Genomic DNA, 22,792 nt, shown 5'->3' with positions numbered 1-22,792 from the left:
CATGCCATAAAACCAGATGTCCACAAATGCATGAAATGATCAAAATGTCCCTTACAAAACTCCTCACTGTCCTGTGTCTTCATGCATTCCCTGGCGATCAGGGGCCTGTGGCTTCTCACAAGGTATTTGTCTTGCCCTTTGAGCCTCTGGCTGAGGGGCAGGACGGAGGCTTTTTAAGTGTCAGTTCTGCACCGTGAAAGCAAAAGGCATGGGGAGAGCTGATACTGGAGATACGAACAGAAGAAATTGATGAGCCCCTTTCCCAGAAACTCAGCCTGACCTTGGACATGGTATTCTCTGAGCTTCTCTGATTCAGTGTGCTCATTTTAGCACGGCCCTGAGGTAGAGGAAGAAAAACATTCACAGAGTTAAGAATCATTGGCCTTGAATTACAGTGGTCTGGTTTAAAATGGAAACGCTAGTTCCGCAAACCTTACTGATTCACCAATTTATCATTAGTTTAGCAAGTTTAAGAAACTTTTCTTTAGAAGCTGTCCAGATAGCCAATAAAGCATTTCTTTCTGGATACCTAAAGAGAGCAATATTAGAAGATAACTTCATCATTTTTATGTTTAAAAGGATACTCTCTTGACATATTCAGTATTTATACTCCCAACTTTAGTAAAATGAGCTCCTTAGATTAATCCTTTTTTAAAAAAGCAAACTAAGCATGCCTACCTTTTCCCTGAATAAAATGCCTCTTGCAATTAGTAATTTTCAGTGTTGCATGTGTAGAATAGCACCTAAACATTAAAAATGGTGGTGACATTAAAACTCAAAAAAATACATTTGGTATTTGTGAAGTTCGTCTGTTTACAGCACTGTTTGTGTTGCTTTAAATCCAGTTTACGTGTGCTTGCTTTTTTGGGTCTAAAGTGACTGATAGAATTTTTTAAGGGAGGCTATATATAGTTCTCAGTATTCAGGAAAATCATGTTTATGTTAAGTGTGTAGTTCAGCTCTCAAAATAGCTGTTCTCTTATCTTTAATGCTTCTAAGGCTTAAAATTCCCCCTTAAATTTATAACGTCAGAGCTTAGAGATCTTAAAGATCAACAGTTATAAAGATTTCTTGGGAGAGTATAAGATTTAAAGGAAACTGTTAGATCCTAAGGTATAAATAGTACTAGTGTACCTAATTACACCGTGGAGAATTTGGTCTCATCCAAGTGAATCACTGCACTCAGTTAGATGTACCTTCACAGTTTTTAAACCATTTCATCACATGCAAAAGTAAAAGCCTTTCAGGATTAAATGCCTTTTTTCCTAAGTGTGTATAAATTGTACATTCTAATCCAAGATCAGAGAAAATGAATTTAAAACTGACATGCCCTAAATGGTAGTTTGAAAAATAATTATTTTGGAACTTGCTCTTATTTTTTAACTTAAAATAAATTAATCTAAGCCAACTTCCAAATACACTTTCGAGTTTTAAATGCTCATTTGGAATATTAAGCATTCAAGAGGAGATACATTAAACTGATAGAAGATATTTGCTTGTATCTAGTTAATATTACCAAAAAGGTTATTATAATGAAGCCTGGCAGGAAGGTCTAGCTTAAGCAGTAGCAGCAACAAAGGTTTAGTTTCTCTCCCATCTCAGTTATCAGTCATCAAATTAAATTTACCATTTAGGTGAGAACCCCATATTTTCATTGTAGATAGTCTTGAAGTTATTCCTAGAAAAATAATTTAGGTATATTAGATCTTTTTTTTTTCTTTTTTTGCATCTAAATATGCTTAGAAAATAGAAAGGATAACATACCTTGTGGAGAGGAAAAAGTGGGCAAATTTAAAGCACACATTTATCATTATGGCCATCCTGATAGCTTCTGAAAGAATTAGAGGCAGTAAAATCAGAAAAGTCACACCATTTAACATCATCACCATCAAATGAGGGTTGCTGGGTTGTTTTTTTTTTTTTTTCCACATTGTGATTTCTTCATGCTGCAGCCATCAGGGTGTCTTCTTATGTTCAACTAGACATTTAAACTCATGAGACCCCAGTTGGCCACGACTGGCATTATGTTCACTAAGCAGGATATAGAACAGGGGGCAGAAGCAAGGCAACAGCAGGCACTTCTCTTTCACAAGAGTCCTTGCTGCAGCCCAGAGGCCAGTCTCTGGCTCTCAAATGTTGGCTTAGGAGCAGGAAGATGAGAGCCACCTCAGTGGATACAGAGTCACCTTGGCTCAGGAGTCCTAAGTTTCAACTATATAGGAATCAACATTCTGTAACAATTCCATGAGCAGAGCTGACGGTCCCCTCAGAGGATGTGATCGGTGATAAGTCACTCAGGGAAACCCAAAACTGTGACTTCTCACCAGGTTTTTTATGGTCCATTCATAGTTTTCCTATTTCAGATGCAGGTTGGGGGACATTTTTATCCTAAGCCATGCTGCTGAGTAACACAGCTGATGTGTCCACCTTTATCAAGTTTCCAGAAGAACCCAGAGAGAGAGAGTTAATTCAAGGTCAAACTTGTTTATAGAGCAGGAATAAAAGGTTTCATTAACTCTTTCCCCACACTTCGTAACTCAGGAGTTAATAAATTCTGTTCTGGTTTGCCATGGAGAGAACTTTTCCTAATTAATTTCCAGCCACCTGAGTTTGTTTTAAGATAGAATGATTTGGCATATCTAAAAATCACTCATTTGCATTCTTCTGTGATTCTCAGAATAATAGCTTCTAAGAGTGATAATCCTTAGGGAAGTATTACTTTTCCTGTATTATTAAAAACAAATGCCCAGGGATTTAGAATATTTACCAGGATTCATTGGTAACTGGTCCTAAATTAGGCTGACTTTCTATTTAAGAGGAATTTAATATCCTCTCTAGTTAACTCCAAAGCATGTTGGTAATGAACTGATATCTACAGAGCGTGTTTGTTGCTATCTTTTTCTTTACCAGGTGTGCATTGAAACATACATATGTAGCTGTCACCAGCGTAGTATAAACACTGCTGTGCGGGCAACTCTCAGTCAAATGCTGAGTGACTTGACTTTACAGTTACGACAAAGGCAAGAGAATACGGTGAGCCTCGCGGTACCCACGCGTTCATCCGGGTCTTGCCAGCGTCTCTGTGTGACTGCATGCGGAGTGTCCCACATCCTGCATGCTTTCCCCTCCCCCTATCAGAGCTGCTTCCTGCTGAAACATTAGGAAGGGCTAGCTGGGTTTGAAAGAACACTTATTTATATAAATTAAGCTCTTTAAATATATTTTTATATGTTTCACTCCACAGCTTGGAGGGTTTATTTTTCCTTGTGGTTTCTGTCATTTTTTAATCATTATTTTAAAATTCACTATTCTTTTAAAATCACTTTTAAAGCTTTTCAGACTGAAAGAATTTATATAGAAATATTGTGATATATTAACAAGTATCAGAAGTAAATTCGAAATTAAGAAAAATTAATAGCAGTTAGTTATGTGCTTTGAGGTTTGTTTTATGTTTTTCTTTGTTCAATAAAAGGCAGTGGCAGGAGGTCTCCTTCACCTGCTGGTGCCATCAGGGAAAAGCTGAATTTGTCTTCTCTTTTTCATTAAAGCCCACTCGAGCTTTTTGCTCTCAACTTGAGCAGATTGTTTAAAATGAACGTTCCTGGGAAAAATGTAAATGTAATCAGCTTCTTGTATCTGTTATCTTCTGGGAATGTTAATGAGGAGATGATTCCTCTTCAAAATAGGTTTGTTTTTTTTTTTTAAATCTGCCTCTCTAATAATTCAGATTAAAATTCTTTTGAAATCTGCAAGAAGTATTCTGAAATGAACACTTTATTTTTTTTTAGAATGGGAAATCTCAGTAGCAGTTCAAAGTAGCTCAGAAATTAATTTGACAGGAAGAGCTCGTGTTTAACTTCAACTATTTCTAATTTTTAACTTCAATTATTTTCTAGGTTTTAGAAAATCATAGAGTTGAGTGGGACCTTAGAGATTATCTGGTCAATTTCTTTTATTCCTCAGAAAAACAGATGGGGAAGATGAAGCCCAGAGAGGTGAAATTAAAATCTAAAATTAATGAGCTTATCAGTGAAAGAGCCAGAACAAAACCCCTGGTCTCCTTACTGACTCCCAGTCCAGGTTATTAATATGTGGCCTGGCAGCCAGTGCTGAAAAAAACACAACACTAACCTGAAAAAAAAATACCTATTGATTTTCTTTTGTGTTTATGTCCGAAGCCCACATTTCTATTTTAAAAAATTGTTTTAACTTGAGATATTTTTATTGCATTAGCTTACTCTCTGTTGAAAACTATTTCATTTACACTAGGATTTTGAATATGGTGGTGTAGGAATATTAGTTTAAAAAATTTATATCTATAAATAGAAAGCATTAGAGAGAAAAAGTATTTTTAATGGAAATAAACCTAAGATTTTGAGAATCCTTCTGTTAGCATGCATCCTTGCTAAGTGGCAATATGATGGGAAATACTGTAACAGTAATGGTATCTTAATGTTTTAAGATGAAGCATTTAAAGGAAGCTGTGTAGTCCCAAAGTGATTTCAATTATATTAGTTTAATCATATTTTTAAAACTTTAGGAGAATTTTAGGTTTCAAGTAAAATGACTCAGCTGTTGATTTCATCTTGCTCTTCCGTAAGGATGGTAACAGGTATAGCTATAGAGGTCTGGATAAAACTGGAGGGGTGTCTGCCTCTGTCCTGCGTACTATGCACCAAATCAGCCTTCTGTTACTGCTCAACACTGACCATATGGACTCACCCCAATCGGAGGCAAGATTCCAAATTAGATGGAAAAATCAGTGTTTCCTGTTAATTTCCTTTCTATTACTCATGAGGTTCCCTAGAGATGTTTTTATGTCCCAGAAAAACATGATTCTCAGGATGCTAATATTTGAAGCATTTATGATGTCTAGTAGAGGGAGACACAAGTTTTGCCACTTAAGAATGGTTATTTTTAGTAGCTTTTTAAAAAATGATACAGGGCGCTGTGGGGCTTAAACTTCCATGGGGTTGTGGACCCTTGAATACATTACTTTTGGAGCTGATAGGCTCGGGTCCAGACAGCATAGCCTTTTCATAAGTACCATGAGTAAAGGACCACTATCAGGAGCCCGGGGGCGTGCTCAGGGAAGTTAGCAGAGCCCGGAGCACTCAGATGACGTTTTGTTTCCTAGAACTTTCCATTGTTCGAGTCACGATTTTTCTTGCCCACATTTCCTAATTGTCTTGTGTGTGTCTCTCTTACTAGATAATTGAAAACCCGGATGTCCCACAGGAATTCAGGAATCAAGGTATTGGATTTGATTTTTGCGAGTTCCGTTTAAAAAGCGGTTGTAAGAACATCTACTGTGTGCTTGGTGTGGGGATATAAAGCTGAGTAAAAGCTCTCAGGGTGGTTCACCGTTCTCCTTGGAGGCTCTGCTTAGCTTCAATCAGCCGTTGTTTCCTTCTGTTCCTACACTCTATGCCAGCCATGCCTACTCCTGTTCCAACCGTGGTGGGGGCGGGGAGGGGATTAACTCTTCACATCCCTTTCTGCTGGAGGCTGGTTTTTGTAGCTTCTTCACTCTTCATGAAGTCAAGTTAATTTATTGATTGTTAAAATGAGCACTGAAATAGAGAATCGCAGAAGCCTGCTTGGCATAAAGTGCTATTGCACCTGAAATATGTTTGCAAAATACTGAGTTTTTTAATATGAAAAATGAATCTTCTCATGGGGAATCTTGTAGAAGGACAGACAGCCCCGTTAAAGTAGCAGGTGAAATCAAAGTAAGGAATCTCTCATTCTGACCCAAGGAAAGGAAAAAATAGAGGTCCATGCGTAATTCACAAGCACTTTGATTTCTTAAAAATGTTTGGTGGTCTTGTTTTCTGAAAGAGGAAGAAAAATTCAAATTACCTGAATAAAATATTGAAAATATGAGTTTTATTTCAGATTTTATTTAGTAATTTTAAAGCTGCTGAAAATTTTTGCTTTTCTTTGATATTTTTGCCAGTTAATAATGGGGAGAAGGGGTTGGGAAGAGAAAGATGAAAAAGAAAGGGAATGCAAGGAGAGAAAGAGGTAGCTAAACAGCCACAATTAGGAGAAAAAGCGTAAATAAAAGAAATGAGAAAGAGCGATGCTTTAAGTCATCTTCTAAAGCATGGCTTGAGCGTGTTGTTTTGGTCACATCCTGCTGTGTTCTTGGGCCATAAGTGCCCGCAGCATCTTTTCACCTTGTTAAGCTCTCAGTGGTGTGTTCCAAGATTTCCCACCTGCCTTTTCCTCTTTTGGCTATTGCAGTTCCCAGAATATCCTCACTTTAATGTAGGGTGATTTTATAAACTAAAAAAAAAGTCAAAGTCCTCTCAGTTTACGTTGCGTCTTTAACAAATACAGCAGCACAAAATTGATGGACTTATTTGAAATTTACCAAAAATTGAGTTTCAGGGCTACATACAGGTTTTATTTATTTTAAACTCTCTTTTATCATCGTACTTGATCATTTCTCAATTTTTTTCCTGCATTTAAAGATCTTAAATTCTGAGCGCCAGCCATTTCTTGTTCCCTTGTCCTCCTCCAGTTTTCCTTTTATTTTCCTTCTTACACTCTTGCCATTTTTTTCTCCATCTTTGACCTTATGGTCATTCATTCATAGATGCATTCATCAACTACTTGGCCACATTCATAAAGATCACTGCAGGTTTTTATTTAAAAAAAAAAAAAAAAAGCAAATGCTTCCACTTTTTCCTTCACCTGGCCCATCAGTTCTGGGACTTGGTTATTATTTATCCCATCTTGTGAAAGGGAAAACTGAAGCTGATCCAGGCTCACACAGTCACGAGTTGTGGGCCGGTCCCTGACCAGATTCCAAATGTCAGCCTTTTCCCAGTGCACTTTAGTGTGTCTGTGGAAGTTTTGTGGCTAGCTTCTGGACACGAACATGTTAGAGGGAAAATTATTTTTTCTGACACCAGCTGTTGCTGCACATACAACAAAGACCACATGCCCTGACGATGCCAGACAAACAGCGAAAATAGGTGAAGTTGGTGACTAACTTATTTTGCCCCCTTTCCCTAGTTTCCTAGTTTGAAAAGCCCATCTTCCCTCCATGATGCTGCATCCTCTCTCCCTGGGGTACAGCTCACGTCTGCTCAGAAGTCCCAGAAATTCAAGTGGTCAGAATAAAGGATGCATGTATGGTCTGCTGGCCTAAATACTGAGAAGACTGTTACCAATTGTGTTGTTTCTTAAATTGACCAAATCTTTTCTCATTAAGTGTGGATGATTTTTATTTATGATAAACAGTCTTTCCTCTCCTTTCTGGACTCTCTTTTGAGTGTTTTTAATTCTTCTCTGTGATCCCTGTGCTGGCCTACGGAAGGCTCAGCACCTGAAAATCATCTTTTCAGTCCTGAGAGTATCAAAAGCAGAAGATGGAAAGGACTGTTGAGGGAGCCCGCAGTGCCCCCTGCCAATGTCTAATGCCTGTCACCTCCCCTGTTGCAGGGTCAACAGTGGAGTCCCTCTGTGACGACCTTGTCTCCGTGCTCACTGTTCTGTGCGAGAAGCTCCAAGCCGCCATCAAGTAAGTGCCTTCAACATCACTGCTCTTACTCACCAATGGCCTGTTTCTCAAGTAACTTTTGTCTACAGCATCACTTAAAGTTGCAGAGTATCAGGACCGTGGTTCCCCCATTGGTATTCACCTGTCATTCCTGAGAAACATCTTCAGTCACATTGGGCAAGCCTCATTCCCAAGTAGGATTACTGAAGCATATAAGATTTTGATGAGAAAATGGGAAAATAATACCTTGCAGAGAAGAGTTAATCTCTCAAACCTGGAGGTGAGCGGAAGAACGCTGGCTCAGGATGATGTGAGGGCTAGTCCCAACCCGGCCTGTCCCAGGTGTGTGACTCTAAATGAGTCTTCTCATTGAGCTGTGGCACCTTCCTCCTCTGTCAAGTGGCAGGGTTGGACTGGGTGGTCTTCCTCTGTTTCTTCTAACATCTCCTGAGCCTATGAACTCACACACCTATCTTTAAAAAGAACATGTTACTCTGACTTTTTATACTTGTCATTTATTTGCATGCCAGTTTAATCAGTGGTATTGGTTCATGTGTGATGTCCACTGATCCAACTGTCCATGCAGTGTCATGGTAAGACAACTTAGGCATCTCTAGTAAAGCCTGATCATAAAAAGGCAAGACTTTCCAAGATGAGATGAAAAGCCTCTACCAGCTACATATGTAGTTAACTGCACAGTTCTGCAACACAGTATGGTTCTAAAGTGCCCTTTGAATATGAAAACAAATGTATGTATGTATATGCATGACTGGGACATTGTGCTGTACACCAGAAATTGACACACTGTAACTGATGATACTTTGATTAAAAAATATATGTAAATAAATTAAAGTGCCCTTTGAGTTAGGAAAGACACATTAAACTCTTCTTTACTGCTAACTGGGACATTTGATGACTCTGAAAGAATTTTGCTTGTAGAATTTTCTAGACAGTAGTGAGCTGGAAGAAGCAGTTCAGTTGCAGACGTGAGTGAGCTATCTCACTTTGCTGGAAACTTGGCAGAAATTTGTTGATGCCTTTTGCTTATGATTATAATCACCCTCCTTTACTCTCATCAGTGCCCAGGCAGGGATAGGGTACATATTCACTGGGCCCATCCATGCCCAGAGTTTAGATCTCTTCTAGTGCAAACTCCTCCCCACCCCTGCCCAGTTCCTCTCCGTCTTGGCAGAGCCAGCTATGATGGCAGAGCTAGAATGTGTTTCTCATCAGCTTGTTTTTTTCTTTCTGTACTACCAGAGTTGAATCACTACTGGCTCAATTGCATTGTCTTTGTTGGATTACATGGGTTAAAATCTTCTGCCCCTTATTAGCTCTTGACTTTAGGCAAAGATCTCAACCATCCTAAGCCTATGTATCTTATGATTAATTATTATTATCATGTTACATTATTTTATGTTAAAAATATGTTACAATAATCATAGTATTTAGGTATATCATAATATTATAAATTATGTTTAATAGTGATATAATTTTAATATTAATATGCTTAATGATTATAGTATTAATATATTATTAATTTGTATTATAATCATTATAAATAATAGTAATACATTTAGTAGTAATATAAAATATATTAAGGTTTTTGTAAGGATTGAATTAGAAAATTAACCAAAAAGACTCAATGCCCATCACCCCAAGGTCACCAGGAACACCTGAGGTTAACGGGGTTAGGTTTAAGCTGCTGCAACAAGGGATCCTGTACACCATGGGGAATCATGGGGCAGCCAGTAAAAGGGTGGGTGTCAGGAGGAATTATTGTAGGACTTGAACCTGAGTTAGGTAATTTGGGAGTGAGTTAAAGTAATTGGGGGTTCTGCTCAAGGATTGGGTACTATCAGGAAGGAGGAGGTAATTCTAGCATTGAGCATCTTGGTTTTTCTCTACCCAATGAGACAGATAGATTGTCCCTGGAGAAAAAAACAGGAGTCACTTACTGGCAAAGATGATATTTGTTCATATTTGTAATTATACAGATTTTTTTTTCTTAATCTCTATCCAGGTGTCAAGTAGATTGGCTTTCATCTTGTTCTATCACCGATGTTAACATTCTGTGCAATTGTTTATGTCCCCAGGGGAACACACAGCTGGCTGGTAGCAACTAGGCTGTTGCCACATGTCAAGGATAATTCTTGGCCCGCCCTGCTCAGGTCTTAGCATTGTCAGGTAGTAAAACAAAGACCACCAAAACTTTGAAGAATGTAAAGGCTATATTCATTACTGTGCGGCAAGGGAAAATAAATAAGCTAAACTTTTTTTTTTCCTGAGTAGTTTGCTAAGGGAAAAATCTAAAAATTTTAAGTACTAGAAAGATGCTAGTAATAGCTCATGGCAAGTTATGCCATTAATAATTTAAAAATAGCCATCGGGGGAAGTTAGAATGAGTTTGTTGGTCTATAAATGATACCATTGTTCATTGGTTCAGAAAGAATAAAAAAAAAATGTCCAGTAAGGGCCTGCCTGGCATCTGGGGTTCAAGTTCATGGTTCTTTAAACCTGGATGGCTCTAATGGCAGCTACAGGGACCCCTATCTGGAGGGCAACCATATGACCTGGTTTACCTTAAATAGTCCAAAGTTATGCCTGTTGTGTAATTATTATTGTAGACACTCATGCTGATATCTTCTAGGAAGTACTGGTGTGAGTGGAATTTTTTTTTTTCACTGCATAGCACATAATAAATATTTGATAAATATTAGCTTTAAAATGGTTGGCTTGCTTTTGGAATTATCAGCGCTAAGTCTAGTTTATGATGCATTAAGGAACGCTGAGTTCCTTACATCAGAAATTTTACTGTAGATTGTTAGGGAAACACATTGCACAAACGTACATTGCAAATGAACACACATGTTTATTAGGAGCTAAAGGTTATATATTTCTATCAGTCACTGAGAAAAATGAAAACATTTCTGAACCGTATGACTCAAGGACAGGTTTCAAATGGAAAAAAAATAATTCATGTGACATGCATATGGTTTTCTAGGGTTTCTCATTGAGCTCTGGATCAAAGATGGCTTTAGGTATATTGTTACAGAGCGTAATGAGTTTTATAGGCTTCTCATAGTCTTACTTGGTTTTCCAATGCAATTTCCCTGTCATAATTCTGCCTCTAGAGACTGTTCATTTTGTTTGGTTATGGTCTTTCCCATCATGATTCCATTGCCCTAAGATGGGGGTTCCATCACTGCAGGAGCTGGGGTGCAGCACTCTTAGTGCAGCCTCACTGGGAGACCTTTAAGTGCACAGGGTCAGATAATGCCGTTCCCTTGGCTGCTCTCACTCTGGTGGTTCTGTTAATTCTCCTTAAGTTTTCACATCTGCATAGTTTCTTTTGATTTTACTACCTTAACTCCCTTTGTTTCTACTGGCTAAAAGGTAACACCTCTCCTACTTTCTAAATAAGTTCTTCCTCTGAAATCACACTGCGATCTTTACTTCTTCTCAGCAACCATTTCCAACATCAGTGCCCACATACCTCTTAGAGCTTTAGCTCTGTAGGAGCATGTACTCAGTATACGTTCAGTCTCTCAGGAGAATTCAGAAAATGCATTCAGGTACGCAGAATAACTCGCATGCATTGGAGATGCGGTATTAATAGAGCTCTAATTAGGCAAGTTGAGTACCATGATGCTGTTTAAATCCAAGAATTTTTGGAAGGATAATTGGCTTAGAAAGGTAATTATTCATTCTCTGCCTGTTGGTCTCCCGCCACCCTCTCCCCACTTCCTCTCCCCAGGATAGAATGTCAGATGAATCTATACTTAAGCATCCTGGAGTCAATGAGGCAAGGCTGAGAGTTCACATTCTGTGTTCTGATTCCATTCCACTCCCTATGCAGTTCACTCCTGCTCTCCTTTTTCTAACTAAATTTGAATCTTTCTAAGGAAGGCAAAGTAAAAATGGTTCAAAACAGAACAAAATTCTAAGAACTCTAGAGATCCTGGACGGACTGCCTCACAGTAAGGCACTGCCTCACCTTCATGGTCCACTGGTCCACTCACAAGAGTTGTTCTCCATGGATCATGGGCCTGGGAGGAAATCAGAGCTGAGCAGAGAGTGAGACCAGTAGATACTCAATCTGCCATGAAATGTTCTGAAGAAAGGCCAGGCAAAGAGATGCACAGCCCTCATAAGTGTGCAGATTTTCCCTGGTGTGTTTTGAAAGATCTGACTGGTTTCTAGGCTCCCTTCAGCCATGTGCATTCCATCGATGTGTCTGTCTGTAGTCAGACAAATAAGAATTGTACACACTGTTCACACACATGTGGATCTCCTGAGGGGCCTACGTGGAAGGTGCTTACATCTCAAACAGTTCCTCTAATGACATGACTCATGCCAGGCCTTGAGCACCCATTTTTCCAGACTGCTGCAGCCCACAGAAAAAGCTGCCACGTTTGGTCTCCAAGGAGACTCCTGGGCCAGTTTCCCTGGCAGTGCATTCTCTCCATCATCCGGGCTGATGCCTTGGTGTTGCCGTATCGCTGCAGCTCGCTTTGCTGAAACGTATTCACAGGAACCTTGACTGCTTGTACCTTTTCTCTGGGTTTATTTCCAGTGATTCCAAAAATTAAGACTCTTTACTATCCATAGTTAATTTTAGTTCTGTGATGTTTGACAGTTTGACAGATAAAGAGACTTTTTAATAAGGCCATTTAATTATTTTTCTTAATAATGAGTCAAGTGATTGGTCAGAAAGACCACATACCTGGATTTTAATACTTTCTGGTGACTAGGCAGAAAACTTAATCTAGGTAGGAGAGTGTACATCCCATAAACTGTCTGATTTTTTAAAATCTGGTTCTGTTGAGGAACCCCATAATAATAATTATGAGAAAACAATTTGTCCGTTGAAAAAAAAGGTTGCTTTCCAAAAAGTAAAGGGAAGCTAAATGCAAGTTAGTAAAGCATTAACCTTCTAAAAGTTATCATGAGGGAGGAGGATATAGCTCAAGTGGTAAAGCACATGCTTAACATGCACAAGGTCCTGGGTTCAATCCCTAGAACCTCCTCTAAAAATAAATAAATAAACCTAATTACCTCCCTCCTCTCCTCAAAAGAAATTAAAAGCTGTCATGGTATGTAGTCTCTTGAAAGATTTAGATAATTAAACATATTAAAAATAAATTTTTCTAGAATAAATTGTGGACTTTAGTCAATATGTCAATATTTGTTCCTTAATGGTAGCTGGAAATTTGTTCATTAATGGTAAGATGTTAATAACAGGATAAACCATGCGCAGGAGTGGGTAAAATATGGTCACTTTCCATACCATGCTTGAATTTTCTGTAAATCTTGAACTGTTCTAAAAAGTAAAGTCTATCTCAGAAAAATCACCCTAACTGTATTAATTTGCTGGGGCCAGCGTAACAAAGTACCACACAGTACCACAAACTGAGTGACTATAACAACAAATGTATTATCTTGTGGTTCTGGAGGCTGAAAGTCTGAGATCATGATTTCAGCAGAGTTGGTTTCTTCTCAGGACTGTGAGGGCAGGATCGGCTCCAGGCCTCTCTCCTTGGCTTGTAGACAGCCGTCTTCTCCCCGGGTCTCTTCACTTTGTCTTCCCTCCGTGTGTATCTTTGTGTCCGAATTTCCCTACTTTATAAGGACATCAGTCATGTTGGATTAGCACCCACTCTAATGACATCCCTTTAACTTGTTTACCTGTGTAAAGACCCCACCTCCAAATAAGGTCATGTCTGAGGCACCAGGGGTTAGGACTGCTGCGTGTGAATTTGAGGTGGGGGGCACAAGTCAACCCATAACACCACCCACCTCCCCCCACCGACCCAAAAATGAGCCCTTCTGTAATGCCCAGCATTCTCCCAAGTGTTTCCCACATGTCACCTCTTTCGTTTTACTTTGTGTGCGTTTGTATGTCGGGTCTGTTCCTCTGCAGCGACGGCCAGCAGCTGCAGCTCCTGTTCCTAGAGTGCATCCTGTCCGTGCTCAGCAGCGCCTCCTCCTCCATGCAGCTGCACAGAGGCTTCACCGACCTCATCTGGTGAGCCCTCATCCTGCCCCCCACCCCACCGCCCATCCACGCCAGCCTGGAGGGCTCGCTCCTTCTAGCTGGGTCTGTGGGTCCCTTCCCACCGCATCTGTGACCCACTGGTTGTCTCATCTGTGTGTAAATGTTTTAGAGGTTAAGTAAGGAAATTGCCTTGCTTACATGCCCCAGACCGAATTACGGAGCAAGACGGATAATTACTGTAACAAAATATTCCTCCCAAGGCCGTCTTGAATTTGTTTACATCATAGGATCATGAGATCCTGGGTTCTAAATTATATAAAGGCACCAGAGAGTTGCACGGGAGAGGGTGGGGGGAAATTCACCTTTGCCAAAATTGAGCCTTATTCTCAGCCCTACCCTGGTACTCTCTCCATCTCAACTGGATTACTGGTCTCTTAATCACAGTCAGAGATGCACACAAGTGACAGGGCCCTCGGGCAGCCAGCTAGCTGCTCTGGGTTCCTGGGCTCATCGACAGGGAGAAAGTCAAATGCTGTGTGCCAGAAATTTAAATCAACCTCAAATGAGGAATACGAATAATTTTGTTATTTGTAGTAAAATGAGACTTTACAACTAAGCCATTTGGGATTTTGAGTCTATTTTCATCACACAAGGTGGTTTCTGATACTTCTCTTAGTGTTTTATTTAGTTAACCTCACCCTGAATTATGAGAAGTATTGTGTTGTATCCCTAGGAGTGATGCAGGGGCATGGAGCATGGGGGCAGAAGGCAGCCAAAACGAGGAGCAGGAAAGAACCCAGCTCTCACTCATCATTTTTGCAGCACCTGGGGTTGACCCTCACGATAGTATTCACATTTTACCCTTTGGCTTGTGGCCAGACTTATTTTCCCTTCGTGTCTTCTCAGGAAAAACCTCTGCCCTGCGCTCATCGTGATCTTGGGGAATCCAATTCACGACAAAACCATCACCTCCGCTCACAGCAGCAGCAGCAGCGCGGGTACCAGCGTCGAGCCGGACTCTGCATCTCCAGGGGTCTCCGACCACGGCCGGGGCTCAGGCTGCTCCTCAACCGCGCCTGCCTTGAGCGGGCCGGTGGCTCGGACCATCTACTACATTGCGGCCGAGCTGGTCCGGCTGGTGGGGTCGGTGGACTCCATGAAGCCGGTGCTGCAGTCCCTCTACCACCGCGTGCTGCTGTACCCCCCACCCCAGCACCGGGTGGAGGCCATCAAAATAATGAAAGAGGTAGGGAGGCACTGAAGGATGCCACCGGGGTGCCGCGGGGTCTGAGCTCTTAGAACATGTTTGCCGGCCACCTGCTGAAACTTAATTGCTACCACACCGTATCTGGTAACAGATGCTCCCTCAGGTACTGTCTGTGCAGATATATATATATATATTTATTCAGCTTCGCCAAAATTGGATTTCAAATTGATTTTATACTCAGGTTGAACATTATCCAGAAAAGAGCTTTACTGATCTCTGATTGCTTTAGGAATCCTGTGTCTCCTTCCTTCTTATGCCTCCCTCCTCCCATATGTGTGACTGCCTGGTTTTAAGGAGTAATTAGGGTTATTTTGAAGATACTCCAAGCAAGGATTGCTCTGCTTCCTTCTCACCCAGAAAGGAATGTGGTCAACATTTTTGCATCTGTGAACTTGTTTGTGAAGGTCAAATCACATTGACTTGCGCTACCTAGCACCAAAAAATCAGAGTAACAGAATTCCCTTCCTGATGATTTGTTTATTTTAAGCTGCTCACCAGTTTGTAAAAAGCTTAATTTGAATTGCTTGTTGGTGTTGTTTTCATGAAATTTGACTATGATCAATTATGGAAGGTTCTGACCCAACATTTCTAGAAATGAAGGAGCCATCCAGATTTACTTGCTGATTAAAAAAATCTCTGAGCACACAATAACAATTACCATTTTTTCTTACCTACTGTAGGCCAGGCACTTCACATATATTATTTTTAATATTCATAATAACTTTGTGAGGTTGTGTATAAACATTTACTAATGAAGAATGTTACTTTTCCCTGTTAGGGCTTCAGGCAATGGAGCTCAAAGGGTCGGCTGTCATATCTGATCACTGCTAGGTTGGTGAATGCAATACAGCTTTGGAGGCTAGTGACACTACCCAGACAGCCCTCCCCTGGGGGCCTGCCCCCGCCCCATTAAGCAAGTAGCCTGCAGGAGCAAGGGTGGGCTTTCTCCGAGTAGGCGGATCTCCAGGAAGAGGAAGGTGGAAGGGGCCACTGCACATGCTCATCTCCATCTCCTAAATTCACCAGTCAGATCAGCTAGTTTTTGTGTGTTTCCCCCGGTATCTAACACTGCAGGGCTTGAATCAGAATATTGTTTAATACATTCTGACTGAATGATGGATGGACCCAAGGACAGAACGTCTGCCAGGAGGGTATTTTGTAAGCAGCAGCATCCTCTCTTTCCCCCCAAGAGTTGACAGGCACCGCGGTTGTTGCTGCCCACGGTAGAGCCAGTTGATACCTGAACGCGAAGTAAATACTCTGCCTACAGTGTGTGTAGGTCTCAGTGTACTCTCAGTAACAGCTTCTTTACTACTTTCATAGATCCGCTAGCTTCCCAAGGTCAGGTGGCAGGGCAGGGCTGGAATTAGCCCCAGTGCCTGAGTAGAGTGTCCAGGTTGTGCTGCCCCACGGAGCACGGCAGACTCACCAGGGCCAGGTTGTTCACAGAAGCATCACCTCCACTTACCGTGGCAGTACCAATAATTTAGGAAGGCTGGTAACCTAGAAACCAGAATGTGCAGGGTTTATGCACACAAAGAAAACCGCCGGGCACTCAGGATGTTTATTTGCCCTTTTGGAGTTTGAACGCTTGATGTGTTATTTCTCTGTTCTAATTTGTCATTCTGCCCTGTACACTATGTGCCTATTAATCAGAAACATACAGGGCATTTTGTTTGTTAAAGTACATTTTCTTTTCTGCTTCTACTTTCCCAGAAAAACATTCCATAGTCAAAAAGAGCACCTTGCTTCTATTTCTCTCTCCCACAATTTGGCTTTAGAAAGAAGCCCCAGTCTGTATGAGACCTGCGATGCCCTAACCGCTGATACCACATCCTTTATTCCCAGGCGAAGAAGCTGACATTAAACATGTCTTGATTTTCTTGATTTATTTGTTGAGAGTTCTCTAGAAGCCTAATCACTCAGTTTTCTGAAGCACCTGAGAAATAAACACAGGGTTAATGTGGCAATTAAAACATGTCATCTAATTTATTACTGGTAAAGTTGGGTTAGAGAATGTAACAGGATCCCAAGAGAAAGTGAGATTTCCCATTCCTGTGCCGCTAAAACTCACTTATCCTTCTAACAAGAAATGGGACACTAGAGGCCCAGAGACATAGCTGTTCACTTGGATGCAGGTCTGGCAGGCAGAGGGAGAGAGACAGGCTGACTTTACCCTCAGCATTATCACTCCTCTTTTGATGTCAAAGAGAAAAAATGGAAGCTTCATTTTTGTGTCTCCAAGAGAACCGAAGTTCCCAACTTCTGGCGGAAGAAAGAAATACGGAAAGAGAAAAACATGCAAAATTTTCTACTTAATATCCCTTTTCTTGCAAGTAAAAATCACTTTGAAAATAATGGCCATAAAATAGGATATCTCCTTAAATATATATAATTGATCTTTCCTTAAATTGATTTGGACTCATATTGAAATTTTCTGTACAGAAGTCTACCATATGAAAATAAAAATTAGTTTTAACTAAAAAATTATGAAAATTCTGTACATGAAAACTTGTGATATGCAGCCAAAGTAGTGCATAGAAAGATATTCATAGCTTCAATGACTTGTATCAAAAAATAGAAGGCCTAAAATTAATGTTCTAACTCCAACTTAGGCAGTTGGATAAAGAAGAGCAAATTAAATTCAAAGAAAGTAGAAAAGAGGAAAATTAAGGATAAAAGCAGAAAGTAATGTGATAAAAAGCAAATGTAATATAGTGCATTGATAAAGTGAAAAACATCAGGACTCTGAATAGACCAAGAAAATTAAACTCCTGGCAAAAGCAATTGAAAAATTCTAGAATAGGTAAAAACAGAAATAAAGATGAAAAAAGAGCATATAACCACAGATGTTGCAAATATTAAAGAAATTAAAGAAGGTATTGAGGCAACTTTAAGCCAGTAAATTTGAAAACTTAGGTAAAATAGCTAAATCCCTAGGAAACAATCTTTGAAAATAATGGCTGGAAGAAATTGAGGACCTAAATAGTCCTAGTATTGTTAAAGAAACTGAGTCAGTAGTTAAAATCTTTCCATGAAGGAAAAAATTACTGGCCTCATACAGCTTTAGAAACAAGTTATACTTACATTCAAAGAATGGGTAGTTCTGATAATACATGAACTTCTCCAGGGAATAGAAAGAGGGACTATTTCCCAACCCAGTCTTTGAAGCTAGCTAATTTGATAGCAAAATAAGATAGGGAGAAGGGGAAGTTAAATTTCAGGCCAGTTTTAATAAAGGACATGGAAGCAAGTGCTTTCTAGGTCTGTGCTATAAAATATTTTGAAACAATTCCTCAGGGGATTTAATTTGTCTGAGACAGTCCTGAACGCAGGAGCTGGGAACCTAAAGTACACGGCACGTCACTGCAGAAGAACACGTAGGTCTGATTTATTAAGATCTGAGTTCCAAATAGTTGTGTTTCTCCTTAGACTGATCACTCAGTAGAGAAAGTGCATGTTTATTTGATCTCATGGTTCTTGTGCTTTTTTTTTTTAAATGATATTCACTTTTTTTTCTCCCTGTTCTTAAAGCTACTTGGGAGCCCACAGCGTCTCTGTGATTTGGCAGGACCCAGCTCCACTGAACTCGAATCCAGAAAAAGATCAATTTCAAAAAGAAAGTCTCATCTGGATCTTCTCAAACTGTACGATACATTCTCCTTTTACGTCTATATTGCTTGGCGAAGACTGCTTCTCTGAATATTCTTAATCTTGTTTCCAAATCCCTGAAATTGTATGAATCTACATTATATGAAATGTGAACACTTAACAGTGTACCTGTACCCATAGGAGGAGTCTTACCTCAATTTATTTTAATCATATCACTTCCTTATTTTCATATCAACCTAAAGAAACCCAGTGTACAAAGTGAAATTTACAAAAATTTTTCATTGGGGTTATTTTAGAGGAAAACTTCTTGATATATGGTACAGTAACTATAAGATTCCTTTATATGTAACCTCTGCTTAGAAAATGGAGTATTATCTGATTTGTAATCATTGTAGTCACCATGCATCTCTTCAGGAATACATTTATTTACAGAGGAAGGTCCTTATTACCCTATAGCCATTGTAAGTGTTTTCTGTTTGGAAAGCTGAACATAATACCAAAGTGAGATTATTTTATGCCTGTCCTTGTGAAGATTATAGATTCCCTTCTGGAATCTTTATTTGTACCCAAATAAACCAGACAACTGAGCGAGTCTGAATCAAGGCGGGCCACTTTCCAGCCTGAGCATGTCTGTTTCATTTATCGTTCATTTTATTTTGTGCCCAGATCATTTAACTTCGTGTAAATTAGGTGCCTGTTTTGAACACCATACTGTTCAGTCTGACAGTTCTCGTTCGTTCTGGAGCGTTTTTCCGTGTTTCCTGCACTGATGCCGTTTTCCCTTTTGCACACTCCCAGCATCATGGACGGCATGACCGAGGCGTGCATCAAGGGTGGCATCGAAGCCTGCTACGCCGCCGTGTCCTGCGTCTGCACCCTGCTCGGTGCCTTAGACGAGCTCAGCCAGGGCAGGGGCCTGGGCGAAGGTCAGGTCCAGCTGCTGCTGCTGCGCCTGGAGGAGCTGAAGGACGGCGCCGAGTCGAGCCGCGACTCCATGGAGATCAACGAGGCCGACTTCCGCTGGCAGCGGCGAGTCCTGTCCTCGGAGCACACGCCTTGGGAGCCGGGGAACGAGCGGAGCCCTGACATCAGCATCAGCGTGACCACGGACACGGGCCAGACCACCCTGGAGGGAGAGTTGGGTCAGACCACCCCCGAGGACCACCCCGAAAACCACAAGAATGGCCTCAAGTCGCCCGCCGTCCAGGAGAGCAAGGAGCCGCTGAGTAAAGTGGCAGAACCGGAGGCCGTAGACCAGCCAGATGTGGTTCAGAGGAGCCACACGGTTGCTTACCCTGATATAACTAACTTCCTGTCCGTCGACTGCAGGATGAGGTCCTACGGGTCCAGGTACAGTGAGAGCAATTTCAGCGTGGACGATCAAGACCTCTCCAGGACGGAATTTGACTCCTGCGATCAGTACTCGATGGCAGCGGAGAAGGACTCGGGCAGGTCTGACGTGTCGGACATCGGGTCCGACAACTGTTCTCTCGCTGATGAGGAGCAGACCCCTCGGGACTGCCTGGGCCACAGGTCCCTGAGGACGGGTCTGTCTCTCAAACTCCTGAAGAACCAGGAAGCCGATCAGCACAGCGCCCGGCTGTTCACGCAGTCCCTGGAGGGGATCCTGCCTCGCCTCCTGGCCCTGCCCAGTGTGGAAGACGTGGACTCCGCCCTCCAGAACTTCGCCTCCACCTTCTGCTCAGGTTTGTCAATGATTTTTTTTTTTTTTTTTTTTGCTACACTGTCAACAAGAATATTCAGAGCATTTTGCTTAATGGGAAAATTACCGGCATGCATGAAGTTTGAACTGCTCAGAGCATCTTAATGAATCTTTGGGTCTCATATTGAAATAGAGCAGAGGCATGTAACTTACTGGTGGTGGTTTGTTTGAATTGCAGGGCAGTGGATGTCTGGAATACACTGGGAGGTTGATAAGGCGAGCATTGTAGAAAGCTGCCCCTGACTGAAACAAAGTGACAATCCATGATTCTCAAAACACAGAATTCTTCCTATGCTTCTATGCCTTGATATCTAAAAATCATAGAGCAATGTACTTTGGTATAACATGATGTAAACTATTTTGAATGAGGTCTTAGAGCAGGTGCAGGCTGTCCTCCCAAGATATTCTGAATTCCCCTGAACTTCACCTGGTGTGTGATGCTCCAGTGTGCTGTGGACCCAACCTCAGACCCTTCCTGTCTGTCGAGTGTCGACATTGTGGCCCAAATTATGTATTTAAACAGGAGTGCAGTGGGGCATATTGGCCAAAGTATACCCGAGCATTATACTAGGTTTATTGAAGGGCAGAAGATGGTCACCTAGGATTTTGGTGGAGGAAGGAGATTAAAAAAAATACAGGGAAGTTAGCACTTTGCACAGGGAGTAATGAATTTAAAGATACTTTTCTTGAAAGACATTTGTAAAGGGAGAACCCAGCTTTCTCCTTTCTGTGTAGGGAAAACCCCTGTTCTTCCCTACTGTGTTTCTGCTCTTTTATGAGTCACACAGAACACTGTACTTCTGATACTTCAGTTTACCAAATGTGTGGAAGTTTTCCCCCAAACAGTAATCAGGTCTCTGACGTCAGCTGGGTGTCCTACAGTTTAACTCAGTTCTTACGCTATCTACCCCCTATCCCGACTGCAGATGCCAGGCTATTACCTGTGCTTCTGACCAGCTGTTTATAAATCAGAGGTTCCCATGACCCCCTCCTAGGTTCAGTTAGTTTGCTAGAATGGCTCACAGGCCACAGGGAAACACTTATGTTTACCAGTTTATTAAAGGATATGATAAAGGATACAGATGAACAGCCAAGTAAAGAAATACATAGGGTGAGGTCTGGGAGAGTCTTGAGCGCAGGAGCTTCTGTCCCCGTGGAGTTGGGGTGTGTCACCCTCCCTGTATGGATGTATCCACCAACCCAGAAGCTCTCTGAACCCCCTACTGTCGAGATTTTTATGGAGGCTTCCCCACGTAGGTATGAACAATTATTAACTCCATTTCCAGCTCCTCTCCCTTCTCTCGAGAATGGGCGAGTGGGAGTGGAGCCAAACATTCTATGCCCCTATCCAGGAGTCATCCAGGAGCCCACCCGGAGTCACCTCATTAGGACAAAAGATGCTTTTAGTGTTCTTGTTAGGAATTTACAAGAGTTTTAGGAGCCCTATGTCATGGATGAGATCAAAGATATATATTTGAACAAGAGATGTTCCTAGTGTTCTTCACTTAGGAAATTACAAGGGTTTTAGGAGCTCTGTTTCAGGAACTGAGGGGCAGAGACCAGTATATACTTTCTGTTATCTCACAGTGCTACAGAAAGAAAGCAGTTAATGGGTGCAAAAAATTTATGGCAGGAATAAATGATTGACTGACCTCAGGGTGGTCAACTGTGTCTTTCTCTGAAGTTCAAGGGTCTCGACCACAGAATATTGAGGTGGCCTATGCTCAGGACTAGAAAAGACTAACTTTGAGGACCTTGAGGACCAGCGCAGAACTGTCAGTAGCCGAGATCACCTCTAGCTCTTCTACCACTGAGCCTCGATCACTTGTTTGGCGTTGTGCTTACAACATTTATCATCGTTATCAAGTCAACGCTTCCATCTTTCCTTTCCTATACTTTCAGCTCCTTGAGAGCTGCAACCATGTCTGCCTCATTTTTGCTCCTCTAACAAATAACACCTCATACACATATACAAAATATTCTAGCCCGGTCACTGGAACTTGGTAGAAGCTGTTCAGAGGGAGCTTATTAAGCATCTTTAAGAAGCTGACCAGATTGTCCTTTGTCAAAAAAGGGCAGTTTGATCCAGGTATATTTAAGGAAGAACTTCTTTGTTATGAGAATGATCCAGAGTTGTAGCCAGCACCAGAGGAGATGCTTCTTATCTGGACTTTTTTGTAAATTTATTTTTAACACCTTTATTATGTTATGATTCCTGTACAGTAAACTATACATATTTCAGATGTACAATTTGATGAATTCTGATAGATGTATACACCAGTGAAAACACCACCACAATCCTAGTGTACGTGTGCATCTGTCTTCCTCTTTTTTCTCTCTCTCTCTCTCTCACACACACACACAAATGCTTCTTCAGTCAGCATTTATAGAGAGATGTCACTGTGCTATGTGCTAAGGGTGCAAGATATGCATAGTTTATTCTCAAAAATATTTATGACTGCAGATTGATGAACTTGCTCTTTGATCACTAGAGATGTGAATCATTCATGAGTTGAAGGAGTCAAGGATAAAGCCGTAGTTTGGAAGGGGTTTGTTAGGGCCTCTTCCCAGCTGGAAGTAGTCATGGGGAGAGGAAATCGACCACCTGCTCTCACCAGTGTGGTGTCCCAGGTGGTAAGGCAGACGGTCCAGCACACGTCAGTGATCCCCCCAAACAGC

At 41.2% G+C, this 22,792-nt stretch overlaps 1 protein-coding gene across 2 annotated transcripts in view; it reads left to right on the top strand.

The window, feature by feature from the left end:
- ARFGEF3 (ARFGEF family member 3) overlaps positions 1-22,792 on the top strand; it is a 149,180-nt gene that overhangs the window by 65,199 nt on the left and 61,189 nt on the right. For both annotated transcript variants that reach the window (XM_010983683.3, XM_031456423.2), the window contains exons 6-12: positions 2,911-3,033; positions 5,212-5,254; positions 7,456-7,534; positions 13,437-13,541; positions 14,418-14,757; positions 18,313-18,425; positions 19,189-20,096. In XM_010983683.3, the coding sequence (XP_010981985.2) occupies positions 2,911-3,033; positions 5,212-5,254; positions 7,456-7,534; positions 13,437-13,541; positions 14,418-14,757; positions 18,313-18,425; positions 19,189-20,096 (1,711 nt within the window). The remainder of the gene's footprint in view (positions 1-2,910; positions 3,034-5,211; positions 5,255-7,455; positions 7,535-13,436; positions 13,542-14,417; positions 14,758-18,312; positions 18,426-19,188; positions 20,097-22,792) is intronic.

Source organism: Camelus dromedarius, chromosome 6 (assembly GCF_036321535.1).
Source record: "Camelus dromedarius isolate mCamDro1 chromosome 6, mCamDro1.pat, whole genome shotgun sequence".
NCBI lineage: Eukaryota > Metazoa > Chordata > Mammalia > Artiodactyla > Camelidae > Camelus > Camelus dromedarius.
Note: the sequence above shows the minus strand (reverse complement) of the source record. Positions and strands in the feature narration are given on the sequence as shown.